This window comes from Prunus persica, chromosome G2 (genome assembly GCF_000346465.2).
Source record: "Prunus persica cultivar Lovell chromosome G2, Prunus_persica_NCBIv2, whole genome shotgun sequence".
In the NCBI taxonomy this organism is placed as follows: domain Eukaryota; kingdom Viridiplantae; phylum Streptophyta; class Magnoliopsida; order Rosales; family Rosaceae; genus Prunus; species Prunus persica.
In genome coordinates this window covers 20,164,572-20,182,840 of record NC_034010.1, presented here as the reverse complement: position 1 = coordinate 20,182,840, position 18,269 = coordinate 20,164,572, and the positions used below count along the sequence as shown (strand labels likewise).

The 18,269-nt window shown below is 35.5% G+C and overlaps 4 protein-coding genes across 4 annotated transcripts; all 4 read right to left on the bottom strand.

Moving 5' to 3' along the window:
* LOC18784929 (protein transport Sec1a) lies at positions 503 to 8,652 on the bottom strand. Its single transcript, XM_007219072.2, has 22 exons — positions 8,123 to 8,652; positions 7,790 to 7,845; positions 7,483 to 7,564; positions 7,184 to 7,262; positions 6,735 to 6,785; positions 6,505 to 6,601; positions 6,367 to 6,399; positions 5,502 to 5,627; positions 5,073 to 5,264; positions 4,878 to 4,961; positions 4,685 to 4,783; positions 4,525 to 4,601; positions 3,862 to 3,958; positions 2,882 to 3,007; positions 2,698 to 2,793; positions 2,307 to 2,423; positions 2,110 to 2,187; positions 1,588 to 1,799; positions 1,194 to 1,284; positions 1,006 to 1,095; positions 815 to 918; positions 503 to 712 (listed from the first exon to the last, which is right to left on the bottom strand). Exons 1-21 carry the CDS (start codon positions 8,199 to 8,201, stop codon positions 865 to 867), a joined length of 2,016 nt encoding a protein of 671 aa, XP_007219134.2. The 5' UTR covers positions 8,202 to 8,652; the 3' UTR covers positions 503 to 712; positions 815 to 864.
* On the bottom strand, positions 8,761 to 11,449 carry LOC18786273 (vestitone reductase). The gene is made up of 4 exons (XM_007218271.2): positions 10,653 to 11,449; positions 9,879 to 10,406; positions 9,216 to 9,411; positions 8,761 to 9,109 (listed from the first exon to the last, which is right to left on the bottom strand). The coding sequence occupies exons 1-4, from the start codon at positions 10,771 to 10,773 to the stop codon at positions 8,968 to 8,970; spliced, it is 987 nt and encodes a 328-aa protein (XP_007218333.1). The 5' UTR covers positions 10,774 to 11,449; the 3' UTR covers positions 8,761 to 8,967.
* On the bottom strand, positions 11,674 to 13,910 carry LOC18785743 (protein BRI1-5 ENHANCED 1). The gene is made up of 4 exons (XM_007219662.2): positions 13,728 to 13,910; positions 12,579 to 13,106; positions 12,131 to 12,326; positions 11,674 to 11,893 (listed from the first exon to the last, which is right to left on the bottom strand). Exons 1-4 carry the CDS (start codon positions 13,852 to 13,854, stop codon positions 11,752 to 11,754), a joined length of 993 nt encoding a protein of 330 aa, XP_007219724.1. The 5' UTR covers positions 13,855 to 13,910; the 3' UTR covers positions 11,674 to 11,751.
* Positions 14,880 to 16,622, bottom strand: LOC18785291 (vestitone reductase). Its single transcript, XM_007219132.2, has 4 exons — positions 16,466 to 16,622; positions 15,732 to 16,253; positions 15,193 to 15,388; positions 14,880 to 15,084 (listed from the first exon to the last, which is right to left on the bottom strand). Exons 1-4 carry the CDS (start codon positions 16,578 to 16,580, stop codon positions 14,943 to 14,945), a joined length of 975 nt encoding a protein of 324 aa, XP_007219194.1. The 5' UTR covers positions 16,581 to 16,622; the 3' UTR covers positions 14,880 to 14,942.

Below are 18,269 nucleotides of genomic sequence, written 5' to 3'. Positions count from 1 at the left end.
GCAAACAAACCCTAACAAAACTCAGCCGAGCCGCCGCCGCCAACACCTGAGACGACATCACCGGGACAAGTTGAGGGGATGAGCTGCCGCACCCAAGGGGCACAAAACAAAAAAAATGCACAACACAGATCCACCCAAATACCTTAAAATCCCACAATATTAATAAACACAGACAAGAAAAAGGAAGCTAGCCATATAATAATCCAACTACTTATAAGCTCATGTTAGGTCCCTTGACTTTTAAGGTGGGTCGAATACCCTCAACAGAACAACCAACATTATGGAGTGTTGTTCAATCAAGAGGGTATGAAATTTAAGCTAATTATGGTACCATGTTTGTTCTTTCAAGACTTAAATTTGCATTGGACCCTATGGTACCCTGAAACAAAAACCCACCTCTAGAGAAATTCATTACAAAAACTCAGTATGAAAATAATAATAATTGAGATATCACAATGCTGAAACACCCAATGTTTCAATCAGGTGTAGACAAGATCCAGAACAGAAAGAAATCCTTCAAAATCTTACATATATATATTTAACACACTGCGCTGATTCAATATTACAATGCTGCAGCATCCTAATGGCCCCCTTAACATTTGGAAGCCACCACGCCTTCTTCGGATATGAACAAATTGAATAGAAGAAAGTATATATGCACGAAAACTGGTCCTTGTGATGAAAGACAACTGTGCTTCGAAAGGTGATGAATCTGTAGAAAACAAAACCAGCATTGTCATATTGTTTTCCTCAATCTCAATTCTCAACTCAACCAACATAAAACTAATCAATTTTATGCTCAAGAGTAGCCAACCTGATTTCAAAGAGCAAAGATACATTTTGGCTATTCACTGGCACTGTAATTTAGATTTTAAGGCCATCCAATGCTAGTTCTTTTTCTGACAGCAGCTTCAGTTTCTGGAACATCAAGAATAATCATGAGCAACTACATAAACAATTCAGCTCAGATTGAAATGAAATGATGAATACAATGTGCATATATACCGTAATATACTGTGGGGATTCAATGATACTAGTAGTGCCCAGGATTACTTCCCTTCTCAATTTTGTCGTCAGCTTGTGGCAAACTCGTAGCTGATGACAGCATCAAGATAAAAACCATGAGAGGAAGATCTAAAAGCACTAAACTGCAGATCCAGAAACCAAGAAAAAAAGTTCCTCACAAATTCTACCTCAGATCGAGTTGCCCCGCCAATCATAAATACAAAAATTCGTTGCCCCATCTTCTTGAAATCAGTACATGCACCTCTCAAAGCCGAGTCACTACAAAGGTAGCACAAGAGCAATAATTAAGTTGATATCCAAGACTTATGGCAGTTCAAAGTTGCCATATTCACATCTTCCAAAAACCATAAAGAACCTTCAAGTGTTATCAACCACCAAACATTAGAACTAGATAGTGTACCACGTTTTAGACATATTACAAAAAGAATTGCAATGACATGAGATATGACCATATGGATTAGAATAATCTCAGAAGATTAAATTCAACAGCTGCCCTTGTCTGCATGTTCAATTAGGGAATGAGCATGTTAACTCTGACTAGATTAGGCACTGTGAGGCTACCTAGAATATCCGTCATCAGAATGCCGAGCCCGTCCCCAATTTGCAGTTCGCCTTGATCTCATTGAATGAGGAGCAGTGGTAGGTTGGCTCATCTGTGCTGATGAACTGCGGCTGCCTCTCAGGCTACCCCCTTGGGGAGCTGGAATGGGTTCATTAATACATGAATACTCATTCTTCAGTAATTCACCTTTATTAAGATTTTCGATGAGCTCCTGAAACAAAATCATGTAATCAGATGCTGCTCAGTTAATTATGTATCGTGCTATCTTAATGCGCTTTCTAAATTAGTTCAGCTTCAAACTTGTCCATTTGACCATAAAACTTTACCATCTATTTCCTTTCAAAGTATGTTTGTCCATATACTATAATATACAATCATCAAGACCAATCTCTCTTTTTCCCCCATCTGTCAGGAAAGGAAAGAGAGTGCAGTGTGGGGTTGCTAATTCCCATTAAAATGATCAACTGAAAAATGTTAAGATGTTGTAACCTGTGGAGTGCATTATGTTCAAGCTTACGTACCTCTATCATGGGATAGAACCGAGATAGTTGCCATGTTTCCTCCTCACCAACGCGATCCTTTCTCGCTGCTTGCTTTGTCTGATTTTAAACAAGAATATTTATAAACTGAGGCCTTACTATGTCAGGTGCTTATTTTCTGAAACAAAACTCCACTACACTAATCTCAAATAAGCATCTCCACAACTAGATGTGCTTACCTTTGCAGCATTGAACTTCAGTGAGAAGCTGCTAGATGTCTTTTTGGACTCTGATGAACCCCCAAGCAACCGCATGTTATTCACAACCTTCATGTCCTCGCTTGATAATTTTGCCAACTAAGTAAATAAACAAAAAGCAATTAACGCAACATTTTTTTTCAGCTATAAGTTAACATAAATAACCATATATACATGATACAGTATACATGAAATGTATCAGCTTATAAATGATTATAAATACAACCAAAACAAAATTAAAAACTAAACATCTATTTTACTTAGGTATGAAGTTAAATGAGTTGACGGCCTGGAATTTACTTTGAAAAGAAAAGCACAAATTGTACTAATATAGTAATTGTCTCGCAAAAAAATCACGAATTGACACAGCTACCTGCATTAGCTTAGTAGCTTTGTCTCCCTCAAACTTCTCAGGATACACAGAGGCATAAATCATTAACAAACGCAACTTATTTTCAGGAGTTGTATCCTGCATAAATTGAACATTCTTCCATTAAAAAAATATCGAGTATCCACAAGTACTTAGAAGAAGTGGACTAATGTCCTCTGTACATCACCTGATTGGTCCTCAGATAATTGATGACCTCCTTGGCTCCTGCATCTCCAAAGACAAGATCCTGCTCTAGTTGCCCAAGGCCTCGAAGTCCCGTTTCCTTAATAATTTTGTTAATTTTCCCTGCAATCTGACTCAAATAATCAAGCAAAACAATCAGTATGCAAGTCTAGAGCCACTAAAACCAATTTTAACCACCAATCCTTCTAATCCCTATCACACCCTTAAAATGATCACTTTATTCATTTCTACTTGGACTCTTGCTAATGCAGGCAACAAAATAAGCGTTCTAGAGGATACATTCTTAAAGAAAAAACCAAATACTTAATAGCTCTTTTGATCCCCATTCTTTATTTAAAGAAAAATTAGAGGAAGAGAGGAAGAGAGGAAGAGAAAAGAAAGTGAAAGAGAGATGAGGGAGAGAGAGGAAGGAAAATGAATATAAGAATTTTTAGAGCATAAACAAAAAACAATTTGTGAGAAAGTTCTAGTGGTAAGAGTGTTTTACCTCAGTGTCAGAGTTCGACTCTAACTCTCTGCATTCTAAAAGCCATTTCTAACACTCCCCATCCTCAAACCTTCGGCTGGCTTTGAACAAGGAATAACTTCAAATGGTTTTTAATGCTTGATTTCCATTCTATCAGCTTCCCTCATCTATTCCTCACATGTTTCATGTCTCTCCACTCTTGTCTCTCCCCTCTTATTTTAGTTATGAAAAATTAAAAAAGTGCAAAACAGACCCAATTTACTGTGCTTCAAACATCCAACAAAGAAATTACAATGTAAAAAGTTTAAGAAAGTCCTTGCTAATTTTTTAATTCATTTACTTAAATAAATACTTCTCAGTGACTTGTGTTCCTCAAAACATGCAAAGAGAAATAAAGCCACCTTATTTAACATTGTAAACAGGTTAAATGCTTTACGACTCTCTTAAAAGTAAATGCTTATATATTGCACCTATGCCTGAAAATGATCAGAGCAAACCTCAACGTGAAGAGAAATCTTTTCAACTTGTTCAGTGTATTGTGGCAAAGCTTGAACCATCTTCTGCAAGTCACGTGTAGATAATTCATTGCCCTCTCTGCATAAAGTCAATCTTCTATATAAGTAGTGTATGATAACAATAATTCAAGATCCATACACACTTCTAATGAATCCAAACTTTAGAGCCATAAAATGAAGCTGCATGTGTCTATTAAACAAAAGATTTTGATACTGAATATCCCATATATCCTTGTACCTGAATATCGATCTTTTAAAATATGTATATTACCATCAGGTTACATGAGATACATCAATTGAAGTCTATGATTGATTCTCCTATATTACAGTTCTCTCAAGAATGATAAGATCGAAGAACACTCATACTAGTTTACACAATCTGAGAATAAGCTTCAGCACCCATGATGCAAGCCTATCTTCATGCAGCATTGACATGTGTATATTTAAACAAAAAAGATGAGTTAGTGGTCTGGACATGCTTCTGAGACTACATTTTCATAACTACTAAGATGTCCATTTTCTATGCATTCGTGTAATGTAAAACAATTTTTTGATCAGAAAATAGACAGGACTAATAAGATAAAACCTCTCTACATCAAATGGAAAACAATTTCTAAAGAGTGCCTTCTAGACACTAACACCAACCTTGCACTCTGTTGGAGCTGTGCAGCCTTGTTCTTTGATGCAAAGTTGGTAAACTTGTCGTGCAATCGTTCACTAGCCTGATATTTCAGTTAGTGGACTATAGTATTCACATTCATAATATATTCATGTAAATGAAAATGTTTGAAATCATGAACTATACATCAGCTATGTGTGTATGGCGAAGCTCAAGCCATACTGGATCATTGTCTTCCAAAAGAACCTCCTTTTTCTCAGGATCACCACCAGTTTTGCTAGGAACCTAATATACAATATACGTCATCCCTATATATATAATATACAAAATGAATATTTAAACAAAAACAGAAGGTCGTAAAAGGAACATGAAGACATACCTCCTGCTTATATTTGTTCCCGTCCATATCCAGTAAATCGTGACACATAGCATCATATGTCCATTCATGTATGACAGGAGCAATCTATTCATGCAAGTCCAACACATTCAACAAATAAAAATATAACAGCATACAGAAAGAACAAAAGAAAGAAGAAAAAAAAACAGAAGTCGGCACAGGACAAGGAATAATAACCTGATCAACAGATCTATCCAATATGAGCAGATCACATGTTTCTTTCTGTGGAAAGTTGGGAATAGAAGATTTATATTTTGAAATTATATCCCAAACAGTAGCAGCAAGCTTTGTAGCAACTAAATCACTAGGTGTTGGTTCTGTAGATTCATCCAGTGCCTTGGCAGAGCGGTACCGTACAAATGGCAGCTCCTGAGATGGTCCAAACTTGTTTAGACATTTGTACCAAACACAAAGGTAGTAAACACCCATTTTATTCTCAGAAAACTTATTGTTTCCAAAAATAAAAAGGCTATGTCTTTGTTTCTACGATCTTAAAAAAAAATAATAATAATGTAGCAAATATGCCATTAGCAGTAATTATAATAATTAGGTAGAATGTAAGATACATATCATACAAAACAACATTGTAAATACAAGAAATGATACCTTTAAAGAAGCAAAAACCGTGGCAATTCGAGTTGCCATTATGTTCAAGCAAGCATCGAATCTGCGAGCATTCCCAAAATTACCAAAGAGCTCCTCCATTGCCCTTTCTTGATCAGTGGTAAAAGCCTGCAATAAAGTGATCTCAGTGAAGAAAGCACCCCCTTACATGCTTTCGAAAATAGCTCAAATATCAGTATGGTCAGAACAGAGGTGCTCAATAGCAAAGATAGTCCTGATTTCCTTGTGAAGTAGAACCTACAGATTCCTTTTCTAACATTTTATTTAAGATTAAGAAAGAGAGGCACGACTCAGAATGGCCCAACAGGAAAAGAAACATGAAATACACGGGCTTTGACTTTGTGCCCATATAAACAATATTATGCTCAGTTCTGAGGCTAATTTACACAAAAACGTTGGATCAACATTTGAATGTGGCCAGATTGTTTAACACCCCAACTTGTCACAGAGAAGCAGAATCCATTTCACCCCATGCACTTTTGCAGTCTCAAGTATTCTATATCAATGTCATGAAATTTTAAGAAAACTTTCACTTGAGTTCATTATCTCTACTCTACAGATTGAGTATAAATAGTTTAATTAGTTTGACGCAAAAAGTGTGGACAGTTAAGCCAATGCACACTAACTAAAGTGAACTTTTTGTACTGCAACTAGGGGAACTGAAAAGAATAGGAAGTCATTCCATAAATAGTACCATCAGAAAGGAAATGGAATAGTAAATAATAAGTGTAATATATAAAAAGTAAAGCTTTTCGAAATGATGGTGCTTGGAAGATGGGAACCGAAACTAAAGAGACCAAAGATGGATCAGGCATAAAAAATGATAAACCAAAGATTACTACAATACCTGACTATCCACAGGAAAGTATTCGAAATTCATCTGCATATGCCAATCAAATATAAGATTTTAAAAATAAAAAAAAAGGAATTAAAATGTAAAAAGGACCATTAGAAGTACTGAGCAATAACAAGAGGAAATGTTGACCTCTCTCAATGCACCTATGCGGGGTAGAACACTTGTATCACTCTTTATGTGATTTACAAGTTCCTTTGGGATAGGTGAACTGAAAAATACAAATGCTCTGAAACCATGAAATTGAAACAGGCAAAAAAGCCCACAATCAGCATAATGCTGTTTGAACTTGTAAGTGATAAAATCTGAAATCAGAAAAAAAAGCAAAAAGCAAAAACAAAAAACACAAATCCTTCTCATACTTCCTGTACAGAGGCTCCCTTCCAGACATGTCAGATAAGAACATGACAATACTGCATGCTAGCAAAAGATAGGGTTACAAATAGTCCAGACGAAAATGAAATTGTAAATTTTGAATACTTCTGAACAAGCAAGTTTAAAGAGATAGAAAGTTATTTAAGAGAGAGAGAGAGAAGATAGGATGGCTAAAATGATATTTCATATTATGCTGCAAGGCTTGACATGCCCATTTGTGGGGTGTATATTGTCAACATATGCATTCTCAAGCCTTTGCATGACCGCAAGGACATCACACCATAACTAAATCTGATGCTGAGATTTCATATGCCTCACATTTATAGAAGATGAGAAATTTACTATTACAGATAAACAGTACTCCATAGTTTCATGTGGAACGATAAGTAATTATGAGGAAAGAATCAATGATTTTATGTTTTGAAAAATACGGTACTTCTCTTTTGTTGGCTGGATGAAATAAATAACATCCATGGACGGCAATGGTTCTCTCCTTCGAAAAAGGTCTTCCACCACTGCAACAAAAGAGAATCATCTCCTAGTAATTTCCAACTAACAATAAAAAGCATTAAAGAACACATTGTAGAATATTTGGCTAAATATATCTTAGCAGACATGTAAACAATGACGTTTATAATGTCGTAATCAATTTTCATCTCTTTCCAAGGGGGAAAGAAGCTGCTTGAACTTGAAAATTGGAAAAAATGAACAAAGCAAATTGGAAGTTATGCTTACATGAAATTTCTTGGTCTGTGATATCTGCCATTTTACATGAATGGGACATGACTTTCACTGTTATTTTATCCATGATGAGGACCTGGGGCAAAAAAAATCAAATCAAAATCAAAATCAAAACCAATGAAGTATGATTAAAAACAACCACAGTATTAGAGAATCAATTAAAACTGATTCCTTGGTAGAATTCAAGTTTCACATAACTAAATTATTACAAAATTCTATAAAATTTTAAAAAGTAATAGATTAGCTGCTTTAAAAGAAAATTTTATAAAATAAAATAAAAACACTGAATTGAACAATTTACCTTCCAAGACTTGGACTTCTCTGTTCTGGTTGATCCAAGCATTTCGTGCAATAACCCTACACACACAATTCATACATTTCTTATTTATCACAAATTCCAAAGAAAAAAAAAAGATCATCGTTAAATTTTGATTTCAATTCCTCTCACGCGTTTTGTTAGAAAGCAATAGGTGCCAAAAATGAAGCATAATCAAGAGCTTCAATGGCATTTATTTTACATTTTCTTGGCACTCATGAATCTAGCTGAACAGAGCACCGCCGCTCAGACATTTCTCGGGAACCAAACAGAATAAAAAACGTGAAAAGCAAAATGTTGGTGCGAGAGACAGCTTACGGTCACGGCTGACTTGACGGAAAATTTTGTACTCCGTGGCTCCGCCATGAGAAGACGAATCAGAATCTGAAAACGACATCGTCGTAGCAACAGCGCAGAGTTTCAAAATCAACGGAGAAGAAGATAAATCAAAGAATGATTCAGAGTGAGAGAGAGGGAGAGATTCAGTTGAGTTTGAGAGGCGAGAAAGGAGCGGGAAGGAAGAGAAGGTCGTTATATTGCTTGGACGTGTCAAATGAAACGTTAACTTCGCTTAAATTTCCCTGACGAGCAAGGGCTGTCAGTACGACGTCGTTTTGTTTGCATTCGTTTGTCTTTTTTCTCCGGCCAAAAGAAAAAAGAAAAAAAGAAAAAAAGAAAAAATATATATTATGCCAAAAACAAATCCTGCAACCGGCTCTAGCTCAATGAAAAAAAGTTTGGACTAGCAGATCAATGGTCTCAAGTTCAAACCTCATAACACCTTATTTGTGTGTTTGTGCAATTCCCCTCCTCCTTTTAGTACTATCGCTTGTATTGAAAAAATTATAAAAGTCAAATTCTAGTTTCTATAACATCTCGCTTTGAAAAAGAAAAATACTTGGCCCATTCCCTTTGAGATGCCCCATTCCTACTTACATGATCACACCGTGATTTGAAAGTCAGAAAGAATGACTTTATTGATGGACAAGATTGGAAGAAGATTTTAACTGTTCCATTCCATTACATTTTTCCTATTTGCATTTCATGGTGTGCATATATACACCCATCCAATGTTCCATTTCCATCCAACAAAGGGGATTGGTTTTCTGTTATGGTATCAAACTTCCATTTCCATAGAATAAGATCATAATTCCAGGAAGGAACTACAGATAATGCTTTTCTCTGCAGCATTGAATTGCATCACTGAACATCTCATCAACCCCATACTTGAATTTGAAACCAGCATCCAATAGCTTCTTTGATGACAGACCAGAAAATTTCGGACCTTCAACTCTACTTAAATCACTGCACAGAAAGATAGAACCAAGAAAACAAAGGAGTTTTAATTTCATTTTTTAGACTGAAACGGAAAAGGGACTAGAGTAATGTGAAGAAAAATAGTTTAACTCACTCTACTGACGGTATTCGAGCTTCCGGGTATTTTGCAGAGATTAATTCAGCTATTTGTACAAGTGTTATGACATCTGCAGAACAATTGTATCTCCCGTTGGCCTCATGATGTTCAAAAAGGAAAATGTGTGCTCTGGCAACATCATCCACATGCACCACAGATGTATTGATGATAAAGCTAAGTTGATCAAAGTCACCTGCATTAAAACATGATTCATAGAAGATGCTTTACAATATGTTTGGACTTTGGATTCAAAACACATTCTTCAAACTTCAAATATGTCAAATTTAAATCGTTTTTTTCACATGTTTGGAATGTTAGAAACTTCGTAGGATTTTATTTCCGAAACTCGTTTATTAGTTGATTGTTTGAGAACAAAAAGGAAAACAAATTTCCAAAGTTACATTATAGAGTTGCTTACTCTAAGACCTAAAACTATAGAGATCCCTCGTTAAACAAACTTCTTCTAAGATGCATGTGCATGAGGAACTTTCAAGGCATGCCATTTGATGACTGTAAATAAAGCCTTTGAAGCCCTCAAATTTAACAAGAGGCAACATGTATTGTCTGCATAAATAGAATTCAAGTAGAGCAAACATATGCTATTTCTTGCAAATGCAACCAAATCAAACAAGTTTCTTAGTAATGACAAGCTATACATACCAAATGCAAGAGACAAAATGGTTTGAACAGAGCCGGGGAGCTTAGGACAAATGAATGGGCCAACAACAAAAGAAGGAATTACTGTCACAACATCCAATCCATATTTCTCTGAAAATTCAAGAACTGCCCTTTCAGTTAATGTCTTTGAAATCATGTATGAGCCTCCATATGGCTTGACGGCTTTAATGTAATCTATGTCACTCCAAAAGCTCTCATCCAGTTCCTCTACATAATCCTTGCTGCCCAACATGACAGCAGATGCGCTCGAGGTGTATACAACTCGTTTCACAGTTTTCGAATTTAAGCATGCCTTTAGAATGCCAAGGGCTCCATCAATTGATCTTTTGGTCACCACTTCTTCAGGTTCCTTATCTTGGAAGTCAACTGGAGTAGCAACATGGAACAATCCGATGCATCCTTCAACGGCTGCATTGAAACTTTCTGGGATGCTGAGATCCGCATTGAAAATTTTTAGCCGTGCCGATGCTCCTGGTAGACTTGTGAGGAAGCTTAGATCTTTCTTGTTCTCTGGTTGTTAACAGAAGAAAAAAAAAAAAAAAAAAAGGTGCTATGATTTACTTTTCATGTGCACACAAGTTAAGTGGTTTGGATAAGAAGACAAAAAAACTTTTTGAGGCAGGAACAATAGAAACTTTAAAGACTGGGCTTTTCCCTTGACCTTATGAAAATGAAAATCCTACAAGATACCACACTTACAGAGAAATCTCCATTAAAATATTATGGCTTGGCAATCAATTGAAGTAGTGGCTTTACCTGGGTCTGATCTGACAGTGGTGTTGACAGAGTAGCCATGATCAAGGAGCCTCATGACCAGCCAAGACCCTATAAACCCTGAACCACCTGTTACACATACTCTTCCTTTCTCTCCCTCCATCTCTCTGTTTTCTTCAATCCACGAGTCTGGTTGATTTGCTCATTACAATCTCAAGATATAAACATTGCAATCTTATCTTTGGTGAGGGCTCATTGTCAGCTTGTGTTGTGTAGTAACTTTCTGAGTGGGTATGCAATGACTTTCATGAAATGCTTTGTTTTCAATTGGTGCTGCCAGCCTGCCATGCCATCTTGGGTAACTATCAACAGAGACGTGCTTAAGATTTTTTGCGACTTTTTCTTTTGTTTGTTGGGCTAAGTTGAAATGCATTACAATTTACCCCCAAGTCAAAACAAACAATGAATTACACTCGAAATTATGATAAAGGAAAAAGAAGGGGGAAGAAAAGGTGTCGCTGACGCCTAGAACCATTTTTAATTCTTGTGAGGTGATAAAGGGATGAGGTGTTTTTATTTTTATTTTTATTTTTATTTTTTGTGGTGGGGGTTTGAGTTAATGGGATCAGTCTGTGTTGCATCTTGCTGATCTCATGTTCTAAGCAGGTCCTCTCACTCCCAATTCCTCGTGTTCTAATCTTATGACTATGAATTATTGGGCCAATTTGCACAAATGATCCATGCGATGTGGATCATACATCAAATTACTTATGTCATGGAAAAACTTTCACTAATACTTTTGTGATTAAGTCCGTTATTAATCTCGGTTCTAAACTAAATTTTTTGTCAAATTGTGCTAATGTGCTCATGACGTGTAGAGATCAATTTACCTCTACATGTTATGTGCACATAGATACAATTAGACGAAAATTTCGATTTGAACTATGATTGGTAATAGGTTTAACCACAAAGGTTTTTTTATTTTTATTGAAAACGTGCAATATCAACATATGATTCACACCACATAAATCACAGGCCAAAATATTAGAAAAAGTAAAAAAGATGGGGGAAAAGTAAAATTGGTTATTCACACTTGGCATGGTAAGGATTACAATGATTATTTGCTTGAACCAAGCCTGATTTACAAGAAACCCTTCTCTTTACAGCATTGCACAGCGCCATCAAACATTTCACCGAGGCCGTATTCGAATTTGAACCCAGTGCTCAACAGTTTCCTTGAAGAGACCTTTGATCTTTTGTAACTTTTAATCTCATTTAAGTTGCTGAAAAAGTATAGATTAAAAAGAAGAAAACAATAAGAAAGATTGAATATGCCTCAGTATATTTGGCATCATCAACGACAATAAATTCGTTAGCGTCAGTTGTTTACACACATATAAATAATTAAGCCACACCTCAATTAATACAACCACCAAGTAGTTTAACATATGTAAAGTGAAACTCACATCAACTGATAGTAGCATTCTAATAAGAATATAAAGGAGAAACCATAATCTTACTCTGACATTCGTATTTGAAAGTCGGGGTATCTTGCAGGAAGAAAATCATATAATTCATGAATTGTTGTTTGAACTGAGGAACAAATGTACCTCCCTTTTGCATTAGAATGTTCCAGAAGATGGATATGTGCACTTGCCACATCATCTATGTGTACCATATATGTGTTAGTAAGATATTTACATTTGTCCTCGTCACCTACATACGTCAAAAAATAACTACTTAACAATACAACCAATTAAAGAATTGAGGATTTCATAATAGAAAGTATATACTAATATACATGTTAATACTTTATTTATTATTAAAAAATAAAATTTAAAATAGTGTTCCTATTTTAACCAATTAAATACTACTGGTTATTTGGTGAATAAAATTTAATAAAACGTGACACGAAAAATAATTTAGTGCACACAGATGCAGGACTATGCAGTATTTAAAAAAAGTTACCAAATATGGGAGCCAGTCCCATGTACACAGAAGCAGGAATATTTGGACAAATGAAGGGTCCAAATACAATGGGAAGAACAACAGTGACAAGATCCAAGCCATGCTTTTCTGCAAACTCCAAAGCTGCCCTCTCCACAACTGTTTTAGAAACCAAGTATGAAGAGCTCACAAGGCTGCTGCTTTTGCAAAGATCAAGCTCACTCCATGTACTTTCATCAGTTTCACTAAGGCCTTTGCTGTTGAACAATATTGTGGCTAAACTTGAAGTGTAAATGACGCGTTTCACTGTCTTGGAGTTTATGCATGCCTTTAAAATGCCTAGGGTTCCTTCCAGAGCTCTGTTGGTCACTGTTTCCTCAGGTTCTTTGCCTTCCACGTCAATGGGGTGAGCAACGTGGAAGACTCCAGTGCAGCCTTGAATGGCCTCGTTGAAAGTCTCGGGTTGATTGAGATCTGCATGGAAAATTTGGAGTCTGTCTGGGGCTCCTGGTAAGTTTGTCAAGTAGCTGATATCTCTCTTGCTTTCAGCTGCCATATATAAATATGATCAGCTCATCAAATTATATGTCAAAAAGGCCATAAGTGAAAAATTAAACACCCAAGAAAATCCAAAAATGGACACGTGGCTACCTTCTTTCACGTTCACCTGGCTACCTTCTTTAATACTGTGAGAGAATTATAACACCTAACTCAAAATCAATCGACAATATGTGAACATACCCTTGGAATTATATACATGTTCAGCAACGCTCAAACGCTAACCAGTTACTAAGTTAATATAGTGCTAACTACTTACTTTAGTCTACTCCATAGTGTAAATTTTATAATCCGACAGTATTATTTTTAGTTCCTCATTCAAAGGTCAACCCTGCAAATTGATTAGCGCCATACTAACTTACTGACTATTGGTGCTTGAGTGCTACTCTATATATATGTTGAATATCTTGTTTGTGCGCTCATCAAACAATTACAAGAACAACATGTAACAAAGAAATTATAAGAAAACGGAAACTTCTGCAGATTAACCTATACTAGAAAACTAAACTGACATATGATGAAACAAAAATTTCATACAATCTCCAACTGTTTGGTATGGTTTTCATCATCATTGATCAACACAACTATTGTAGGTCATTTGATCTGAATTACCTGAAGGGTTGGATCGAACGGTGGCCCGGACAGAGTAGCCATGCTGAAGAAGCCTCATAATCAGCCATGAAGCCACATATCCTGTTCCACCAGTTACACAAACTGTTCCTCCTCCAACCTCTTCCATTGAGATCTCTCTCTCTCTCTCTCTCTCTCTCTCTCTCTCTCTCTCTCTCTCTCTCTCTCTCTCTCTGAGCCTGATTTGGCTAATTAAGGTTCACTGAGCGAGCTTCAATATAAATTATAAGTATGATATATATAAATGATAATTAATTAACTTGCGATAATTAAGGGTCAATAGTTTGTGAGTTTGTCATTACAGCTAGTGCCTGCACATTCTTTACGTCTCTTTTGGAGGCAATGAAGTTTGACATATATATGACAATGCCATGACCTAAAATAACGAAATTCTTTATTATATTTGCAAAATCAACCACGATATAAACGACATTAAATTAATATTTCATGTTTTGGCATTTCTGCTTTTATTAATGCAACTATTAATTTATAAATATAACCTGTATATACATTAATATTACACACATCATCGAAGGTTCGATATTTACTTATTATTAATTTATATACTATTAATTTAGTTTAGTTTAATAATGTCCAGCCGATCACAAGCTTAAATTACGTTTACTCATTATTAAAATTATGATTCATGTCAACGAATTATCATAATTTATTTTTTTTAAATATAGATGAGGTAATCGAATTTGAAATTATGATATGACCAACTAGTACTCATTTCTTTTCCAATCCATTCTGTTCCTTGATTTGTAGAGTATCACAATGCTTTGCTTGTATGAACTTCATACTCTCTATAGCAACTTTTTAAAATACTCAAAACTATAATAGGCTCTTCAATTAATGTATTAAGGAAAGAATCTCTCAACTAATGTGTCGCAAAAAGGATATCGCGTGCATCGGTTGTACAAGTTTTTCTTTAATGGTATAATGACAATTTTCTCTTCTTTGGAAATATGCACACTCCACAAAGCTTGCCATAAATTTATTTATCCAATCATGTAGACCATATTACATGTGCATTTAGGCACAAGTACATCAATCTCTAAACTTTTGAAGATGTCCCAAAAATTTACATAATGGTCAATTTGTTCACACCACATTGATATTTTAAACTTTTATTAGATTTTCAAAGGGAGATGATCTTAACCCTAAACAAAGGGTCATGCTAATTAGCGAATTCGATTAAAGAAAACCCTTTTCTCTACAAGATTGAATTGCATCACCAAACATGTCATCGAGTCCATGCTTAAACTTGAATCCAGAACTCAGGAGCTTTTGTGATGAGAAGCCACATGATTTGAAACCTTCAATGCCCTTCAAGAAACTGTGTAGGTCAAGGGGGAAGAGGTCAAAAACAGATAGTTTAATTTTTATAATCTTAGATTAAAATGACAGAAGAATTAAGGAGTTGTATTAGAATGGAATTACTCACTCAGTTGTGGGTATGGGAAAATCAGGGTATTTTGCAGACAGAAATTGGGACATTTCATCTATGGGTACCTGATTTGATGAACAAATGTACCTCCCCTTTGCATCAGAATTTTCAAAAAGAAAGATATGGGCACTAACCAAATCATCTACATGTACTAAACTTGGCCTGATAAGATATCTATAGTGATCTTGATTTCCTGCATACAAGAAATATGTAGATTTGGTTTAGGTCACAAATTTTTTTGAAATTGGGAAATGCAATGATCCTGTTTTTTTCTAGGCCAAATCAACAGAACATTTTGATTTTTTGGAAAAAATAAACAAATAAAACTTACTACTTTTCCTTTTTTATAGGAAAAAAAAGGGGTGTGGCATTTTGCATAATTTTTCAAGCTTGGTTAGATGGCCTAATGTTCAGTCCATCGGAATAGAAATTAAAGAATGTTTGGAAATTGATTTCAGAAAACTAGCTTGAAATTCATTATTTTTATAAATAAAAATAAATAAATAAATACAAAATTAAGTGCACTCAATACGTACCTAAAATCATGGCCAGGGCCAAGTAAACTGAACTAGGGAAGTTTTTGCAGATAAATCCACCAACAACTAATGGAGGGATCAAAGTGACAACTTCCAATCCACTTTTCTCTGCAAATTCCAGGATAGCTTGCTCTGTTTTGGTCTTGGCAGCAACATATGAAGTCCCAAATATTTTAAGAGACCTATGAAATTCAATATCACTCCATGAGCTCTCATCCACCAAGTCTTGGCTGCCGCCACTGTAAGCCACAGCTGATGCACTAGAAGTGTACACAACCCTCTTCACAGTCTTGGAGTTTAGGCAGGCTTTCAATATGCCTAGGGCTCCTTGGACAGCTTTTTTGGTCACTACTTCTTCATCAAGTTCTTTGGTAGGCATGGGGTGAGCAACATGGAAGACCCCTATGCATCCTTCAATTGCATCATTGAAGCTGTCTGGTTGGTTGAGATCTGCATTGAAGATTTGGAGATTCTCTGATGCTCTTGGCAGGCTTGTGAGGAAGCTGAGGTCTCTCTTGCATTCTATGCCCAATACAAACATCAAATTCATGTTAATGTACATTGGATGAATTTGAACCATGACCTATCGTAATCCTAATTAATTCATTTTATCAATCTAACAACTCGTATCTATGGTTTTATTTAGAACCTCGGTTATTTCTAACAAGTAAGAAACTCGTGTATTGTGGATCACATGTTTCAGTAACTAAAATTTGGAATTGGTAATATTTTACCTGGGTCAGGTCTAACCGTAGTTCGAACAGTGTAACCATGTTGCAGAAGCCTCATAACAAGCCATGAGGCAACAAATCCAGTTCCGCCTGTTACACAAACTGGACCCTTCTCCATTTTTCTCTCCTGCAAACACAATGACACAAAGTGTCCGTTACTTGAGGGTGAGGCAGCTCTTAAATATTCATCTGGGGCCAAGATAAAAACAATGCAGTGTAACATATCATATTCGCTTATGAAAATGATACAAAAATTATATATGAATTATTCTTTGCACAAAGTTGTCTAGAATAGAAGACAAAGGCACGGTAGTGGACAGAAGATTACTCAGCATCTGTGACCTCACCAAAGCCGGTTCAAAACTTGGGGGATCTAACTCACTGTTGGGGCGGCCAATGGGTTTGGTTCTTTGCTTGGACTTGTTGGATCATATGTGGGCCTTTAATGGGCCATGGGCTTTGATGCATATATGTGAGACATAAAAAATAATTACTATGATTTATTCACTATGTATGATTAAATAGACCACACCCACCACTGTGGGAAAAAAACATGGGAAATGATAGCTGCCTTTGTTTTTTTGCCTTTTCTATTTCTCTATTCTACAATGTGGTTTGAAGATGATCACAATTGCATATCTTTTAGGCAATCCTTTAAAGATCATCTCTGTAAAATTTAACCAAATTAGAAGTCCTTTAATCAACTAACTGTTATCAAATAAATATGAATATAATTGAGCATGGATTGTTAAAGAAATGGCTAAATAATTTTTTTATTTGGATGCTTTTTTAATACATTAAAAATCCTTATAGGATGACCTCGAAAATGAACGGTTTTGATCAATTAAACAATATTGAAGAGGAAATGAGGAGAGGGAAGGTAGAAAGGAAAGGTAAACCGAAGGTGTTAGGGAAAGAAAAAAAAAAAAAAGAATACTAATACACCAAGAATGTATAGTATTTTTTTTGGACAATAAAGATTTTAGCCTTCCATACATTCCAATTTCCCAATGTCACCAAGGGCATTAATTCAAGGATAGAGGATATATAATTGCCACATTCAAGGTTGCTTCAATGTTTTTTTAATTAATAAATAAAAATAAAAATTGAAGAGAAGGATAAGTCAAGACTAAATCCTTGCCGTCGGTGTGGGGATAAAATATTTTATCATTAGAGGAGTTCAAGCAAGTTGTTTGTTTCTATTGGATTTAAAAAGTGAAAATGTATAATATTAATATGAGAGATGCATAACATTCTTACCCCCTAAGGTTCAACTTGGTCCAACCAAGTCTCCAAGCTACAGAGAAGCTGATCTGATCTAGTCTTTCCTTGTAAGAGAGCCGAATGCTGAATCAGATCATCCCAGCTTGATTGATTGGATTGATTGATTGATTGGGTCATACATGTATTGATCTGACCTTCTCAACTGAACTCTACTGGTTCATCTTTATTTGAAGACAACCTATAAAAACACTAACATAAAAGAATGACAATTACATCCCAATATGATATTAAAAATAGATATAACGCTCCTGCCGGCCTGCAAGGACTATATATATATATATATATATATATATATATATATATATAAGATCGTATGTTGAGTCTCCATTATCTTAATACAACATACATATATTTTCCCTCCGGAAAATCAAGAACTTTCTTGTATCAATTTTTTCAGGAAACAAAACTCAAGATATCTACATGGGCATGGACAACTGAAATACCTCATTGATCTCAAAGGGATAGTACTTTTTCTTCTTCTTCTTGGTAGTAAGGGATAGTACTTGAAATAACTTAATTCCTC